The 17,774-nt window shown below is 43.2% G+C and overlaps 1 protein-coding gene across 1 annotated transcript in view; it reads right to left on the bottom strand.

Moving 5' to 3' along the window:
• The window catches only part of si:ch211-186j3.6 (neural-cadherin), a 295,947-nt gene extending 284,466 nt beyond the window's left edge, over nucleotides 1–11,481 (bottom strand). The window contains exon 1 of the mRNA XM_061068864.1: nucleotides 10,419–11,481. Coding sequence (XP_060924847.1) covers nucleotides 10,419–11,481 — 1,063 coding nt within the window. The remainder of the gene's footprint in view (nucleotides 1–10,418) is intronic.
• Between the last annotated feature and the right edge of the window lie 6,293 nt (nucleotides 11,482–17,774).

The following is a 17,774-nucleotide window of genomic DNA, read 5'->3' as shown; positions in this document are numbered from 1 at the left end:
CACTAGCCATCTGACTAACTGCTTTACATTCACAATAATGACATTTAAGTCATAAGATAGAAGGTCACTGTAAATCAAAAACTGGATTGGTAATAACGTTAAAATATGCTGATTATGACACGGCAACATGGGCGACGGTGCTGCTGTTAAAATACATAAATGACAGACCGTAACTCCAAAGGCACGCGGCTGGCATTAAAGGGAGCAGAGGTACCATTGTAAAACAGTCAAAATTCCATTAAAAAGGTAAGCTGCAGTACTAAAAATCAAATTTATTTCCCAGGAATTGAAATTGATCTTGGCACAAATTGCCGCTGCCAAGCACAATGAATTATTCATAATAATATATTTTTTGGAGGATGTAACAATTCAAGTGGACAGCGGACTGACACATTAACACTGGAAATCCTCACCGATATTTCCATCCAGCTTTGTCTGCTCTTCAATAGATCTGAATCAGTAATCGAATCATTAATATGGGGGGACGGATGATTAGATTTGAGATAGATTGAGTTCAAGAGACAACTAGTTAAAATTTAAGCAATTCTCTACAAACTCTACAAATCAAGTTCAAGAGGCAAAAATGTACTTTGTTAGGTCACAGCGACCTTGACCTTTTGATTCTTGAGTACAACTGAAGTACCAAATTTGTGGGAAGTCCCTGAAGGCGTTCACAAGATTGGGATGGATGCACAGACGTCTGCATTATCTGTTACGATAGAGCAAGTCACAGCCTTCAGTCAAATTTCTTTAGTATAAAGACCAGAGGAAAGCAGTTAGCCTGGTTCTTATTTGAACATGCTAAACGGATGATTTTGTTACATCCACACAGAGCCAGGCTTTAGACTAATACACATTTCCAGAACATATTTAACATTTCTATTAACCAGATTCTAATAATTCAATCATCTCATTGTGCCCACATGATTTTATCCCAGCAACTCCGTAGTTAGAATAAAATATTACCTATTTTTTTGAATGATCTAACCTTTACTGTTGTTAAAAAACCCTAACACACCGCGTGTCACTTCTTTCTAAAGGTGCTCTGAATGATCAACTACTGATCGCTCCCTCTAATTAGTATGATCGGCGATCTCTATGAAGGCCGTTCAGAGGAGCCAATCAGATGAGGCAAAACAAACAACTGTCACTCAACAGAGATCAGAAGGAACTGAGATGCCTCACTCGTTATTTTTCGGTAAATACTTTTGTATTGTAACTTTTGTAGTAGTATGAGTTAATTGATGAAAACGTATTCTGTTTTTCCCGGAGCTGAAGGTGGAAACAGCTAACGAGTGAGGCAACCTGCTTCTCTTCTCATTGATTGCACTTGAAAGATAAGCAAAGCAGCCGTTGCCCTGTCTATTATAAATAGTTGTCAAGTGAATTCATGATGCTTTCTCATTCCTGATTTTATACAATGTAAATATAGTTAAATAAATAATGCTTCATGAAACATAGAAGGCTTTCAAATTGAGATCCGATCGCTCAGACCACATTCAGCAATGCGTCCTGGGCCACATTGAAGGATCGTCTCTTCTCTGTGATGCAAATGACGTGTTTGTGCTCTCGTTTAAGCAGCAGATGTTTGTGTTCCGCAATATCACCAGACTCCCTTTAATATTGTGTACTTTTGAGAGTTGTTGAGAGAAACAAGAGCCTGTCAAAGCCCAGTAGGACGGACTCTGCGAACAGGACCCCCACTTCTCCTTTCTCCGGTATTAATGCCTTTCTTCATCATCTGTCTGTGAGGTGAAAACCTCAGAAAGTGTGGGTCCTGCTCATAGAGTTCAGTTATAAAATCCTGCACAGAGTCACTCCTGCCGCTGCTGATATCGCACGTGAAACATATGACACAGACACGGGCTGATACAGGAGTTTAATGTGTAGCGCTGAATAGAAAAAAAAAGTAGGATTCAGCCCTGTAGTGTTTATTTGCATATAGAGTGGGGAAGAGAAATTCGATCATAAGTGGTCACTTTGATCACCAAAGATGCATGTTAATCAGGCATAAACAGGGCAATAGATCCATAGATCCCGTGATTGGTGATCACATCGGCAGATACTACTTCAAATGACTAGTGACTGCCTGAAAAATCCTGATCCAAACACCCTTACTTCTTTCCTTTTTTTTAACCCAACCTGTGCCCTTAGAACAGGATGTTTACAGCACTCCTTCGGCCTCTGGCCCTCTGGTACATCTCTGCAGTCTGTAAGTCTGTGCACAGCACCCCCCAGGGCTTTTACCTTCACTAGCATGCTTCTATCATTGATCCTTCCTACACCAGTCTGTAGGTGAGCCAGCTGTCTCACTTGTCCACCTGTTGTCTTCTTTTACTGTATATTTATTGACTGGTTCCTTATACTGCTCTGCAAAACGAGCATGTTTTAAAATGGAAATGGGAGTTCTGTGCATAAAATGTGAGAGGAATCCATCCCCCTGTCATGCATGAAATACATAAATAGATGTAGCTCCGTGACACTCATGTTGAGCATATGAGGGTAACATTGTCAACTGCCAGCAGATAAGAATATGTGCTGCACTTTCCTTCACCTCTAGTGACATGGGTTCAGTTCCAGATTCATGATTAAATGTGTTCACCTGCTCCTGGGAAGGCAAGGTGACTGACAGACTGAAATACCTGAACAACTACTGAATGGTTTGCCATGAAATTTGTATAAACATTCTTGGTCTCCAGAGTTTACTGTATATCCTGTTGACTTTCACTTCAGAGTCAACAGCTTACCTCTGCATAACTGGTCTGACATTGAATTAGCCTCTCGGGGCAACGGACAAAATTGGGGGGCTTCCAGTGTAGATAGTGGATATTCGGGCCAAGACTCTGTCTTCCATTTACTGTACAGTGCTCACAGTCCAACGAGCTTCACACGAGTGGAACGTTTCTCACAAACAAATACATGTTGGTGTTTTAGTTCCAGACAGCATTTTGGCTAATCTCTATTAACAACTATCTATTAACAACTATCTGATTATAAATATGCAACGGATAAATTAAAAAATTGCTAGCCGATGCTTTTCAGTCCATTTGCTTTGCCTATTTTTCTCTCCACTCTTAACCTGTGGGCACCAAAGTCTGCTCAAACTTTTTGATATTTTCCCCACCTTAAGCTCTGCTTTAAGTTTAGACATAGTTAGCAAATATCGTATATACATTGAAATACTAACAGAAAATATATAAGTACAGCCCAAACTAGTAATTGATCTTGAATTTATGAACCATGCAAAGATGTCAAAACATTTGATTGTTCCAGTTTCTCAAACGTAAAGATTTGCCAATATTCTATATAATAGTTTTTATAATTCTAAATGGTTCAGTGAGTTTGACATTAGGACTGATCTTTAGACAAAAGCAAATACAAAGGTTTCACTTTGGCCTCAAGACAGCGACCTGAATATTCATAAACCAAACAAATATTTGCATAATCTAAGAATTAATCAGAAGATGAATCAATAGTGAAATAACCATGGTTTACAATGGAATTTCATAAAGTTTTTCAAGATAAAATGTCTGAGGCATTGTGACATCCTCAACAGAGAATATTTACTTTTGATAAAAGCCGCAGCTGAGATATATATTTTTTTTTTTGTCATTACTGTGAATATTACTGAACCTCACAGATTACCATCAGCACATTAACTTGAGTACAGCCTCCACTAACAAACTGGCTAAACTCAGAGAGTGTTGGCAGCCTCTCCCGGCCTCCACGGTGCATTTGGATTTGGACACAAATCTGCTGAACCGCTCTGTGTCACACACACACACACACAGAAAAAGCAGGACGACAACACTGTTATTCAGGAACAAATGATGGTAAGGCTTTCAGAGTCTCTGGCAATGACAGATGGTGGAAAGAGTGAAAAGTCTATAAAAAAAACACTTTCATCATCTTTATCTCCTGTGAAGCCAGACAGAAGGAGAGAGAGGACAGTTAATGACTAACTGCATGAGAAATAATATAACAAACAATGTCAGGGGGTGGAATGGTCCCGCCAGTTACTGTTGTGTGACTGTCAAATAGGTCTAAAACATTGTATTACACCTGAATGACAGTTACCTGATTGTGAACCTAATTGTGTGGGCATTTTCTAGGGTCTTAAAACAGCTTAAGACTAATTCAGTTTAAACTGCCTAATCGCTTCAACCTCACGTAACTTTATCGTCTGGAACCTCAGCTTCTATTCTCATACAATAACTTGAGAGGCCGATCTTGTCTGAGACGTTGAGCCTGATTCCTACTGCTCATTCAGCTGCAATATCTACATATGTCACTTATTCTTCAGACAATCTCGCCTTCTCCCCCCCCCCCCAACACCCCCTTCAGCACCATTTTCATGATGAAACAGTGTGAAATTATATCAAAAGTTATGTAAGATAGAAGAAAAATGTATATAGTCATCGAAGAGCAAAGGAAGAATTACAGCAACATAGGCTAATAAGTGCTGTATTAGCCAACTGAGTACTAGACATGCATGACTGTAAATACAGGTACATCCAAAATAATTCGTCAATGAATCAATAAATCACCTTATCTCAAGGAAAGAAGTCGAAATATGTCATTATTCCCGTTTCCCTAAATTTTGACATTTGCTGCTTTTTGCAACAATTTTTACAAATTTAAATGTTTTTGTACAAAAACAACCATTCTTAAGATTTCAATGAGGGCTCTGAATTAATGTGACAACATTCTTCACTGTTTACTAAATATTTATTAAACGAAAAATCTTTCACTCAATGAGAAAAATATCCGAAAATGAATCCATGGTGTTTGCAGTCTTAAACAGAAGAGAAGAAGAGAGAACAAGAAAATAAACTACAATAAGGGTGGCCACGCTGACAAAGCCCACATAAAGTGATGTGACTTGCAAATGAGCAGAAACCAGTAGTGTAATTTTCACCATTGCTGTGGCGATGTGGGCCCTGGCAAGATGGCATCCTGCTGCCTCTCAGCAATCCAAAAATACACCACCAAATCAGACAGTCATTGAGAACTGTGCCACCCCGCAAATACAAAACACATTTGACTGTATCTGAAGCTGAGAACTAGGACTTCTACAAACTCCAAAAAACACTGGTGAAAGTCCCCTTAACTCATCTGAGTGCGACTCAAATTTTCTGTATGCTTCTCCACAGCAAATGAAAGCAAATGAAAAGAGTAGTCAGAAGAGCCTCTGGTAGCTAAATGATGTTTGCTGCGGCAGTGCATAGAGTTTTGAATGAACCATTAACACAACAGACAGAAACAATAAAAACAAGAATTATTGGGCAATGAAGAGACAAGAAGGGAGGAGAGGGTGAGCATTCGGGGAGGCACTGGAAAGTCTGCTGTGAGATGAAGATTTGCCAACAGGTCCCCCAACCTGAGGGACCACAGACTATTTGTCTTTGCCACTGGATACAACCCATAGAAGCGTTGCTGATCTATGGTGGAAAGCCAATTGGATCTTTGTTGTCATAGTTACCATCTGGGTCAACTCATGGAATGGTCATGCATGAATATAACAACAATGAGCAACGGTTTTAAACTGTCTTCTGACTCCCTCCTTTGTTCTGTTATACAGCTGCTAGGGGTCACCTGACAGTAAAATGGGACAACAGGTCAAGGCTGTTTGCACCAACAACCTATGGACTCTAAGCTGGAGTGAAAATGACTGTCTCTGTGAATGACGAGCCGAGCTGAGTGTGTGCGTCAGAGTCTGTATACATTATTTACAGCAAAGGAAATACAGTTAAATGAGACAAGAAAGACGTCCAAGTGTCTTTACATTGGATTAGTGTGGGTTAATGCGGCTTACCTGTGTGTGTGTGTGCATAGAAAACCAAAATATGCTATTCATGCCCTTTGAAAGAACTAAAGGGATGCAGACTGTGTTTCATCTCAGTAAACAAAAGACGAGCAACATATGCAGCTCACAGGCGTCTCTTCACTTCCATCTGTCTGGATACGTTCATTTGGCAACCCCGAACTCACAATAAGCAGATTGTTGTATTTTGTGGATGAATGTATTGTGTGTGTGTGTGTGTGTGTGTGTGTGTGTGTGCGTGCGTGCGTGCGTGCGTGCGTGCGTGCGTGCGTGCGTGCGTGCGTGCGTGCGTGCGTGTGTGAAGCCTAAAAACACATTTTATTTTGGTAACTGTTTACATAAGCCTTGCTCATATATGTCTGCACATCTACTCCTTTTTGTTAGGACCTTTTCCAGCATAAACACTGACCATGTCCGGACAAGCGGACATGGTAACATGAGGCAAAATGTTATCAATGAAGAGTTCTAATAAGATAGCGGTAAAGACTTCTGGTCTTCATCGTCTGCACACATAAATATGTAAAGATGAATGAGCAAGATTTGAGCTTCCCATTTACTAAAATGGACATGGCATGATTTTGCATCAAGTTAATAATCATCTCAGACAAACACACGTGCATGCACACTCATACAGCTCACATCTCTGTATTATTTTTATCATGAAAATCACACATGTAAATTGCAGAAAACTGTGATGTTCTAACTCAAACAGGTCAAATCTGGTGATTACGTTGTAAACATGTTTACGTTGATAAACATCCATAGTCTAACACTACAGTAAATCTGATGTGGAGCTAAATGTCATACGGCTGTGTATACATCTGGAGGTGGAGATGGAAATCCCCGCCATGTAGCAGATATTTAATTGAAATCTCTCACCAACAACAGTTTTACATTTACACTGAAACAAATGTCTCCCTGTAGTGTGGAAGATTTTTTCTCACTGAGAATCGACACCCTCATATCATTTTATGCATCATTTTAGTCCATGCATGTGATGGCTCTCAATGGTTGCCCTGCTACACAGCTGTAACTGAGCAGCAAAGAAAGTCAAACATCTGGATAATGTTTGGAACACTTCAATACAACTCCCAATAAGTGTATTCTCCACAGGTGTGTAGACGGGAGGAGAGCAAAGACATGTACATTTAAAAAGTAGAAAACATATTGCGGCTTTTTTATGAGGAGAAATCTCTGGAGATGGACAAAGGACTTGATTGTGACTAATCAATTTAATAAATGAACTACTAATCCCAATCACTTCATTAATCATTGGCCAACAGGAATTAAAGAATTGAGTCATATTGGCTGTTTCAAAAGGTGAGGAAGGACCTTGGGGGAAAATAAACTACACGCTTAATTGGTGTTCTTTAAGATGTTGGCATATGTTTTTATGAGGAGAATAAAAAAGAAGGCAGGCGAGCTATCTTTACTCTCACATTTAATTTCAATTATCATGTGGATGGTGATTTTCTTGCTCCCTCGATGTGGCCGTGACCTGGTGTATTTCTTATTTGCTGTGTAAATGTGACAAGGATCAGACCCTGATATTCCTGGAGCTCGGCAGCACTTGTGGAATGAACCACAAACCCAGACAGGATGAAGGAGTGATTGCAGATCCTGATACTTGACGCTTCAAACCTCACGCGCACACACACAAGACCGTCCTTCCAAGAATCATGTCAGAAGCCCCCCCCACCCCCCCTGTGTTAAAGTGTGCCTCCGCTCAAATTAAATCCCTCGAGTGAGAGTGGAAATAAGAGCGAGAAAGTAAGAGAGCAAGGGGGAGAGAGAGAGAGAGGGAGAGAGAGAGAGGAAAAGTGAGAGAGGGGGACAGACAGAGAGAATGAGATGGGATTACAGGGATAATGCGAGCAGATGGAGGGAGGTCGAGGCTCGAGCAGGACTCTCCACTCCAAATGGATTAAAGGACTTCAGCTGAGCCACCGACAACCCAGCGGATGCAGCATCCCTCCCGCAGGAGACAACGAGCCGAGCCCCCCCCCCTCCACACACACACACACACACACGCACACACCACCTGCTGCTGAGCCCGGAAATGAAAACTTGCTGTCTTTTGGCATGACGCAGTAAACGGTCAGGTCATGGAAATGTATTTCCCACTGCCCCACACTCCCCAGGAAAAAACTGATAAAAGATTAGGCTTTTAGGCTTTGAATAAAAAACATCAATTTATGAAACATTTACGCTGATGCTCCTCTTTAAACTTTAGGTCAACTTGCAGCCTGTTGGAGTGAAAGCACATCCAAATTCCGAGAAAGGTGCAAAGTGAAGATCCAATCAACCAAACCAGAAACGGATTTGGCCAAATAATCCAAATATATGCGATGTGTCTCTAATCTTCAGAGACACTAAGCCATGTTACACTAAATATGTAACTTATCGTTATTCTATCCGGACGGATTTATCTGGACTACTATTTCACTTCTTATACACCACATCATTGTTTCATAAAATGGCAGAAAAGACTCCATGTAACTGCTGCTCATTTTAAAATAAGATTTGTTTTGTTCCTCCTGCAACAACATTTTCACAAGTCATTCTTCACAAGAATGTCAGGAGTCAAACCTTAACCATTGACAGTGATAGAAAAACATCATCTATTAACACATTTCAGCATTGTTCTCTCCTTCCATATCCAAACCACTCCTCCTTCCAGGTGGCTGGGGGGCTTGAGCCAATGCCAGCCAACACTGAGCCAGAAGAACGGTACACAAGTCAGGTAAGCCCTCCATCACAATGTTGATATACAATGACAAACAACCGTCCACTCATATTCGCATCTATAAAGTAAATTTAGATCTCCTATTGACCTTATAGCTGCATGTCTTTGGACTGTGGGAGGAAGCCTGAGCACCTTGAGAAAAGTCCCAGGGAGAACATGCAAACTCCAGCAGAGTGTAGGCCAGCAGATTCAAAACCCAGAACCTTCCTGTGACAATACAAACACCTACTACAGAATTTATCCTCTTGTGTAAATGTGGATGCCAAAAGTCTGAGTGCCTCTGTAGAATCAAACACCAGCTTAGCCGCTTCCTTCTGATGCTCTATGATGGAACTCTCCGATGGATGACGCTGCAATCCTGCAACGGTAAGATGAAGTGTCACAGTGAGCAGTGTAATGTATCGCTTTTCCCCCCATCAATACCAAAGTGTTTAAGATGGAAATTAATGTGACAAAAAGCCAACTCTGCATGCAGTTACTGAGAGTGTAAATTAACATTGTGTGCCAACAGCATGCTCAGCTTCTTTTCTGCATCAGGAAAGTTCACATTACTGCAACCAATAGGTCGCATTGATTGGGTCACTCCCCCAGTCGAGTGCCGTTAACTAGTTCGGATGGAACAAGCTGTGGAACTGCTTCCGCCTGGAAAACTTACACAGACACAGACAGATTTATATTTAGGTATAGAACCAACTGTCGACTTCACTGTAGACTCTTTCCAGGAGGATATTTGTTTTTGCAGCCTACTCTATAGTCACCAGTACTCAGTGACACCTTTAATTAGCCCAGTGGTTCCTTCCCTCACATATGTATTTATGGATGTGGACGTGGCTGCGTGTTAACTCCCCCTCTGTGTCACCGCTCTCACTTTGCTCTATCCGCTGGTGATAAATAACCTGTTGGTGAAGTGGCCATCATGCACCGCACTTCTCTCATTGACATCCCAGTATCTGTTGCTGTTGGCAGCAGCAGCAGCAGCAGCAGCAGAGGATATCTTCATGTTGCCTTAATTCATCCAAACACATGAATCATCATCAGCACTGAGACATGTTACTCAGTTTAACCTCTACTGTAATCACTGGACGCTTTGACACCACTCCCAGCCAGACTCCCCCCTGGGCAAGCCTGATCTCTTCTCATCTCAGAGTCTGAGCAGGGCTGCACCTGGGTAGTGAATGGAAATGAGGCAGCCCGGGAATAGGGATGTTGTCGAACAGAGGGAGCAAGGTTCCCCCTGCACAGCAAGATCACCTGTTGTTACTGCTGCTCCTTTGAAGGGTTCCCTCCTTCTCCAAACACACATGACCCTCAAGTGCAATGTGTTCTGCATGGCTCAGGATCTCCCCCACAGGGGAAAAGTTTGAGAAGCAACATTAAACCAACACGTTTTATCCAGTTATCTGTAGAATAAATAATTCCTATATCCATCTCCACTGTCCCTCTATCAAGAAACATTCAGCTTCAAAGTAGAATGCTTGTGAGACTGGTAGAAAGAGAGGATCATTTGGACAATACCCTCACAACCTATGCGAATCCAGGCACCCCTCACTGACCGTGCGTATTTACGCACCACATTCATTCAGAAATTTAAAGAAAATGCCACAACAATACAACAAAGTCTGATATTGGTGTGACAACTGTATGTAAATTGATGCTATTATTTGGCACAACCTGTCTCCCAGGAGAGGCGCAGGAGAATAGAAATGCGCGCGTAAACGATCATGTTAAATACTGAGTCTCACTCGTCTCTCTCCTTATCTTCCCCATGCTCATCACACACACACTGCACGTCGCTCACTCACACTTACACACACTCTCCCTCACGCGCACGCTCGGTGTCTGGCTCACCTCTTTTATCCTGAACTTTGACGCTGATCTCCACCAGAGGCTCCGTCTCTCGGTCCAGTCTCCGTGAGATCACTATATCCCCGGTGTCCCGGCTCACGCTCACCGGTGAGCTCTCCGCGTCGGGCTCCACCAGCTCGAACGTAGCCGACTGAAACCTCACCGGGTTCAGGTTCATCACCACCGACCCGATCCCTGCGTCCTCGGACACGTTGATGAAAACGGGGCTGTCTGACTCCAGCACCGACCTGGACCTTCGCGCTGGTACTTTAACTTGTGATGTTTGTTTACGTGTGCCCGGTTCGGGGTCCACCGGGGGCACCACGGGCCACTGCCTGGGGCTGATCTCCACCGAGACGCACTCACTGGTGCGCGGTGGCCACCCGCGGTCCCGGGCAAACACTTTAAATCGAATCGGTTCATCCAGACCGAGGATGGAGTCCACCAGGAGGATGTCGCCGGTTTTCGGCACCGCATAGAAGCTCCCGTTCCTCGGCAGCGCGAAGTAGAAGAGCTCCGCGTTCTTGCCGCTGTCCTCGTCCCGCGCACTGACCCCGTAGATGGCCGTGCGGAGCGCAGTGGCATCGTCCAGGCTCAGCTTCACATCGGCCCCGGCGAAGGTGGGCTGGTGGTCATTCGTGTCCAGGACGTCCACCTTGATGGACGCCACCTCAGCCACCACCGGGGAGCCCGCTTCATCCTCCCGGGTTAGTGCCGCGCACTGCCCGCAACACAAACCCAGACCCAGTGCGTATTCAGACCGCTCCTCCCGGTCCAGGACCCCAGAAGTCTTGAGTAAAATATTTCCCCGTTTGTGGTGCGCAAACACACGGAAATTGTCGCTCCCGTCCCCCAGGAGTTTAATGTGCGGTTCAGCTGAGCCGGATCCCTCCGTGGCGCACAGTCTCTGCGAGTTGAGCCTCTTCAGCGGGACGCTCAGTCCGTTCACCCGGGAGCCCGGGGACGAGTTCTCAAACACATGCCCGTGGAAGAACGGCACCTGCTCCACGGTCGTGTTCCCGAGTGCGCACGAAACCAAAAAGGGTAAAAACGCGACCCACATCATGACTGGGTGTCTCACCGGCTCCGCTGCTCTAAAGCGCCCGCGCTGCGCACAGGTCCATGGGGGGTGCTTCTCCTCTTTTCCCTGTATCATGCAAAACTTCCATCAGCTCGGAGCGCACGCATCTGTCGGCACCAGGCTCCAACTCGACGCAGGAGAACTTTTGTGTGCGTGTTTGTGGTGCGCGTCCTCCTCCTCCTCTGTGTGCTGTCTGTCTGCGCGCGGCCCGGGAAATAAACGCCTCTCGCCGCTCGAGCACGCGCTTCCCTCCGCCCCCCCCCCCCCCCCCCCCCCCCCCCCCTCTCTCTTTTGCGTGCGTTGTTTTCCGCTCTAACGCGGGAACCACAGTTAATCCAGGAGTTGCTGCAAACTGTGCGCAGCCGCGTCGACCTGCCTCTCAGGTGGCTCGCCTCTTATTCAAATGAAATCGATTCTGTTTTGGAGCTCGTCTGCACTGAGCAGCCTCGGGTCAGCGGGATGATGGTGCACACACCCGGCATGCTTTACGCACGCTGTGCCAACAGCCCGGCGCGTCTGCAGAGGGAAACAGCGGCTCCGGACTCTCTCGTGTCGGAGAGGAACTTCTCCGCAAAGCAAAAGCAGCACAGACTCGGATCAACTCGCGTGCTCGGGGTGCGCGCACACAAACACCCACACGGCCAACAGCGCGCAGTCGTGTGCGTGCGTGCTTTGACTGTGCGTGTCTGCTTGTGTGAGCCAGGGGTGAGGGGGGGGAGTATTCCTTAGGGAAACAACCCGACCTGCCTTCTCCCAGTGATCAATGTCCATTCTCTCACGTCCCGATCCATCACTCCTTTTTCCAATAACACGCCAGTGCATTGGATTAAAATAATGTAAAAATCGATCATTTTAAAACGCCTCCAGGGTGGTGGGAGAGAGAGGGGGGGGGGTGCAGGGAGTAAAATAAAGGTTTACAGCATCAGGCAAAGACTCATGAGCTGTCTTTATGTCACAGTCAAGTGCCCTGTGTTTTGTTTTTGGAGCCGGTGGTCTCCGGGGGCGCGTGAATGTCGCTGGCAAGTCCCCAGCAAAATGAACAGTCTCGAATTTAATATAAGAGATATTTGCTTTCATATATCAGCTTTCACTTCCATATCTCCTCTCCACATGCAGATGGAACTGAATACCAAATCCACAAGAGCCATGCAACGTCTCTCCGCGTGGATCCTCGTTAATAAATCTGAGGCGGTGGATCTGGGGCGGTGCTGCAGGGTCATTAGCCCGACTGAAGAAACCAGCCTCGTGTTCTGCCCTTTGTTTCGACTCCCACCCACTAAACACAATGCAACCTGTGCAGTTTGAAAAAGTTTCAAATCAGCTCTCCTTGGATCACATTCACTCACACGCGTTTCAGGCTGAACAGCGGATACGTGTTCATGTGTTGAGTCAAAGTTTGGCTCGTGTGGGAGTGAATTTCCATCAGTGTTTAGCATAACTTTTAAACTCAGGATGTGAAGGTGAGTTTCCCCCTGCAGCGTTTCACGAATGAATAAAAAAAAACGCATTTGATTCCAAAGGGCCACATCCAGCCAGGACATCAGAGACAGGCCGCTCAAACACATGGGGCATACACACTGAGTGTTAATGTCTGTATCTGCCTGTGGCCTTGGCTAAGATAATAGTTCTACTTGTTTATGGCAGACTAAATTATCAAGCCTTCACCGGAAGAAAGTATCTAAGTATTTGTACTTGTGTGGTACTTTTACATTTCTTTCACATAGAAAAAAATATGATCTGTTTATAAACTCTATATGCTGCTTTACTGTTGATAACTCAACACTGTATTAAGCAGCGAAATTAGCTCCACCTCTGCTGAATACATTATATTACTTTTAATTAAATAAATGATGAATACTTTTTCCACCACTGGAACTATAATACTTACTCCTCCTCCACTAAAACATAGAATTCTATGAAATAGAAAATAAGGTAATCAGGTTGTTTGATTTGGGAGTCTTATACACTCCTCAACCTACCACAAAGCTAATCATTAGAGTGATTTCATCACTTGATTAGGGATAAGGGTAAAAAAGAAACAGAATGAATATGATTTTGGACCTGTACAGTTTAGAATCTTTATTAGATCATATCAGCATAAAATATTAAATACAAATTTCCTCTGTACATGGGTCAAATGATGATATCAAATGTATTAATAGATAAAATAATTAATTTTTTAATAATATTTGCCATGGACACGCATCGTCGTAAAAAATTTTTCAAAGCAACAACAAGCAGAGGGAGAGAGTGGGAGAGACAGACAGAGATAGATTTGGTCAGCCGTTAAGCTTCGCTGTGGAGTAATATTCCCCACCGTGGCAGTGACAATGGCCCAGTGAGCACCAGACTGAATCATCTCCTTCTCTCATCTCTTTGTGTGTATGTGTGCATCTTTGTTGGATTTGAAATAAAACCCATAATGCATTATGCACTTCCCATATAACTGTTTTCTTATTCATATTGCAGCCCGTCAGTATTACAGACAGCTTTTCATATGATCCGGCCTCAGGAAAAGGCACATACTCCAGTCGGAATGCCAATAGACATTTGAAGATGACAAACAGCCCTGTTACGCATTTGCTATCAAACAGGACGTCTCCAGTGTATGGTATGTGCTGAACAGCCACGAAGAAACATAAAAGGACCACTTCACATCAGTAAAGTCAAGGAGGTGGGGCAATATTCAGAGGTCAAAACACTTGTCGGTTTGAATTAATGTAACTGATACCTGCATTATAATGTGCCACTAAAAAAGACAATCACAGATACAACTTTTTGATTGTTACAGCATATAAGGTCCGGTTTATCATGAATGTTCATTTGACCTGTCTGAAATGTTAAAGTTACCATGTCTCCCGTTTTTCCTCTCCTTCAGCTTGTTTGAAATACAACACATCCTGAGATCTCATAGTTAAGAGTTATCGATCATAAGAAAATTGTTACAGTAGCAACAGCTCCACTTATTTCCAGTACTCAGGAGCAGGCTGCCCTTTATCAATATTGTTCTCACTGCCAACAGAACTCAGTTGAAAGATAACAGTGTCAGTCTCTCAATACTGTCTGACTTTCCTCTTTTGTAACCACAAGTCCTCTTCTACTGAACTCATACCATTTTAAAGAACTGTTTATTTAATTAATATTGTATCTTCTTCTTATTCAAAGGTTAAGTCACACCCTGAAACAGTTGGTCCCCACATTGAGTCAGTTTGTAGCAAACATTGCTCAATTGTTTATTTATTTGAAGACTACTTTTAGAGGCGGATTCATTCACATGTAATTCACACAGCTGGGTAAATGGTAATGACAGAACATATCTCCCAATGCAACAGAAAGACCCCGGCTGTCCTAATTAAAGAGCCGGTTCAATTAAATCTACTATACATATATCATTATATATATATATATATATATATATATATATATATATATATATATATATATATATATATATATATATATATATATATATATATATATATATATCAGATATATATCAGACTGTTGGATGCCAAGAGCAAATCCGATTTCCTTATCATTTCAAAAGTTACAAATCAGTGTAACTCTCAGAGTAAGGTAAGATTTTATGTATATATTTCCCAGAGAAGATCTGTAATTTTGACATTGTAGGAGTGGGTGTGTCCTCTGTCCTAACAGGAGTTACACAGCACTCTCTGCTACACTCAATAGTTGGCCGTAGACGTGTCAGCTTGGTGTAAGGCCTGTAGGTGGGGTGAGGCAGCTACCTTCTGCAAGAAGATGGGCTATTCCCTTTCTACCAACTCCAAGATTCCATTCATTATTTACATGCTTTTAATGTTTTTCACTGGCCTTCTAACATCAGCAACTACCACTGGACAGACAACAATCACCTGGTTGCCAATGAAAACCTGCTGCTTGTGACTGCCACATTTTTAATTATGCATTCATTAAATTAAGAATCTGTGCCAGGTAATGGAAAATAATGTAACTAATTACTTTTGTTAATGAGTAATATGTGAAGTAAAGTAATTCATTCTTCTGAGAGTAGTAAGTACTTAGTAATTTATCACATATTTGCCCCCCCAGCTAACCCCTGTTGAATTACGTTTCTTTTAATCTCAGCAACAACTCAGGGTTACAACATTTTGTTATTCAACTGTTCATCCACATGCACTGTAACATCACACCCACTAAGAAGCCATCATTCCTTTCTGCCCATCTGATCTTGATTCTGGCTCACCAATATTGTCATATTTAGATCCCTTGGCTGCCCTTGTCATAAAGTTTGGCCGCCTCTGACAGTGAGCGGCAAACTGAGAATGGTTGGCACTGAACCTGTCATCTCGCATTCATTATCATGACAACTGACAGACTGCACTGAGGATCATTCAAATCCATGCAGACCCACTAAATCTCAATAAAGTGGAACGTCAATCTGGCTCTGGCTCTACCAAGCAATTTTCACGTCTGGGTTTTGTCCCCCAAGAACAAGAACAAGCTGTTGCTGATTGACACAACACACACTCCCCTCGCTGCTATTTATTATTCTGCCCGCCCGTTTTAACTACCTACCCATTCTGGGTGCTCTGTCTATCCGTCTTTGTCCTCCTCTCACACAGTTTTTTCTTGTTGTACAACCAAATTTCAATTAGTGAATTATCATCTGTGGACCACTGCTGACCTCCCCTCACAAATGAAGCATTGGCTTCAAGCCCGTTGATGATGCACACGTGAATACAGGAAGGGGAACAGATAAGGCTTAGCTGGGGTTTACAGGGCGCCTGGCATAGAAAAGGGAGGAAGGTGTGAGATCATTATCCGGACATATAATTTCCTTCTCCCTCCCACCTGCAACAGGCGAGTAGTCATCGAGGGAAATATCAAGATAGGGCAATAAAAAAAAAACTGGAAATATGTTCAACAGTGCTTTGGAAAGGCGCCAATTGGACTTTGCTGCAAACACAATCTGGAGATCCACTGGGCTGTAAATTGGCCGGGTAAAGTTTGTGTGTGTGCTTGTGTGTGTCAGCGAGTGGATGTGTCAGAGAGTGGATAGAGACACTTGGGAAAGCAAGCCTGCAGCTATAAGTCTCCTAAACAAACACACACACACAGCTTTTCAATCCTCCTCATTTGTGCACATGACGCTTAGGTACACATGTTTTTTTTTTAGACGGGTGGGGTCTTTATGAAGGGGGTTTTTCTTCATGCAGGAATCTTAAATGAAAAAACATCAATCATCCTCAGAATAAGGTTTCCACATGATCATGTGTATATCATATACAGCCAAAACTAAAATAGATGTACTCACTTCATATGCTCATCCGATTCATATTTTTATCATTTTCTTTGTTTGAGGATGACTATTGAAATTTATATAGGAGAGCTAAAAACCACTCTTGGATTTAACATCTCCTGCACAATGTTCCTATTTATATTCTAGTTCTAACAATTCTGTCTCATCTCAGCATCTCCTGCAATCTCAATGCTGCAAACCTGTATCAGCTCAAGCCCTTTTTTGCTGCCATGCAGTGATATGGAAACAAATATTCAGTCACCTGGGCAGCAATAGTAGCTCTGCCTCAACCTTTACAAGTCTACACACTGGACAAGACCATCCAGCTTCACACAGGAGACAGGAAGCAGCAGCATACCTCCAGCTGTGAAGACACAGGGGTCACGTCCCTCTGTCTCACGCCACCTAAACCTGTTCAGTCCCAAGGGGCTGACTCACCATCTCCAGCTTGTCTCAAAGGATGCATGGGGTGTCAGAACCAATTTACTGCAATGCCTCACACCAACCTTCATTTTTATAGGGTTTTTATTTTTACTTATACACAATAGAGAATGGTGGTTGGAAAAAAGGCAGAGGTAGGGAGCTGGCATGCAGCAACAAGGGATGAAGCAGTTATGTGGTATCTTAAGCCAGCGGGCAGCCCATAGCTGTATTTAATGTATAGACCATTTCATGTCTGACCTCATCAAAGTCAGTGACATTTCTAAAATGGCAACAATAAATATAAAATTGCTCAACTCTGGGGGAGAGCAATCGAGAGGATGTAGAAAAGGATGATTTTAGCTTTTAACTCAAACACCTTGAGGAGGTGTGAACAGTGAAACCTGCCGTCTGTTGAACAATGTCACTGTTAATGCAAATTTCTCGTCTTCACGTCATTCACGCCACCTGGCATTTGTGACGAGAATGGGACGCGTGAAATTTGCAACTTGTTCGAGGTGAAACATTTGTATTTGAGTGGAAAGTTTGCATAAGGAAACAAATCAGCATTGAGCAAGCA

The sequence above is a fragment of the Limanda limanda genome, chromosome 3 (assembly GCF_963576545.1).
Source record: "Limanda limanda chromosome 3, fLimLim1.1, whole genome shotgun sequence".
In the NCBI taxonomy this organism is placed as follows: domain Eukaryota; kingdom Metazoa; phylum Chordata; class Actinopteri; order Pleuronectiformes; family Pleuronectidae; genus Limanda; species Limanda limanda.
The sequence above is the reverse complement of the archived record's forward strand: the minus strand, read 5'-3'. Positions and strand labels throughout refer to the sequence as shown.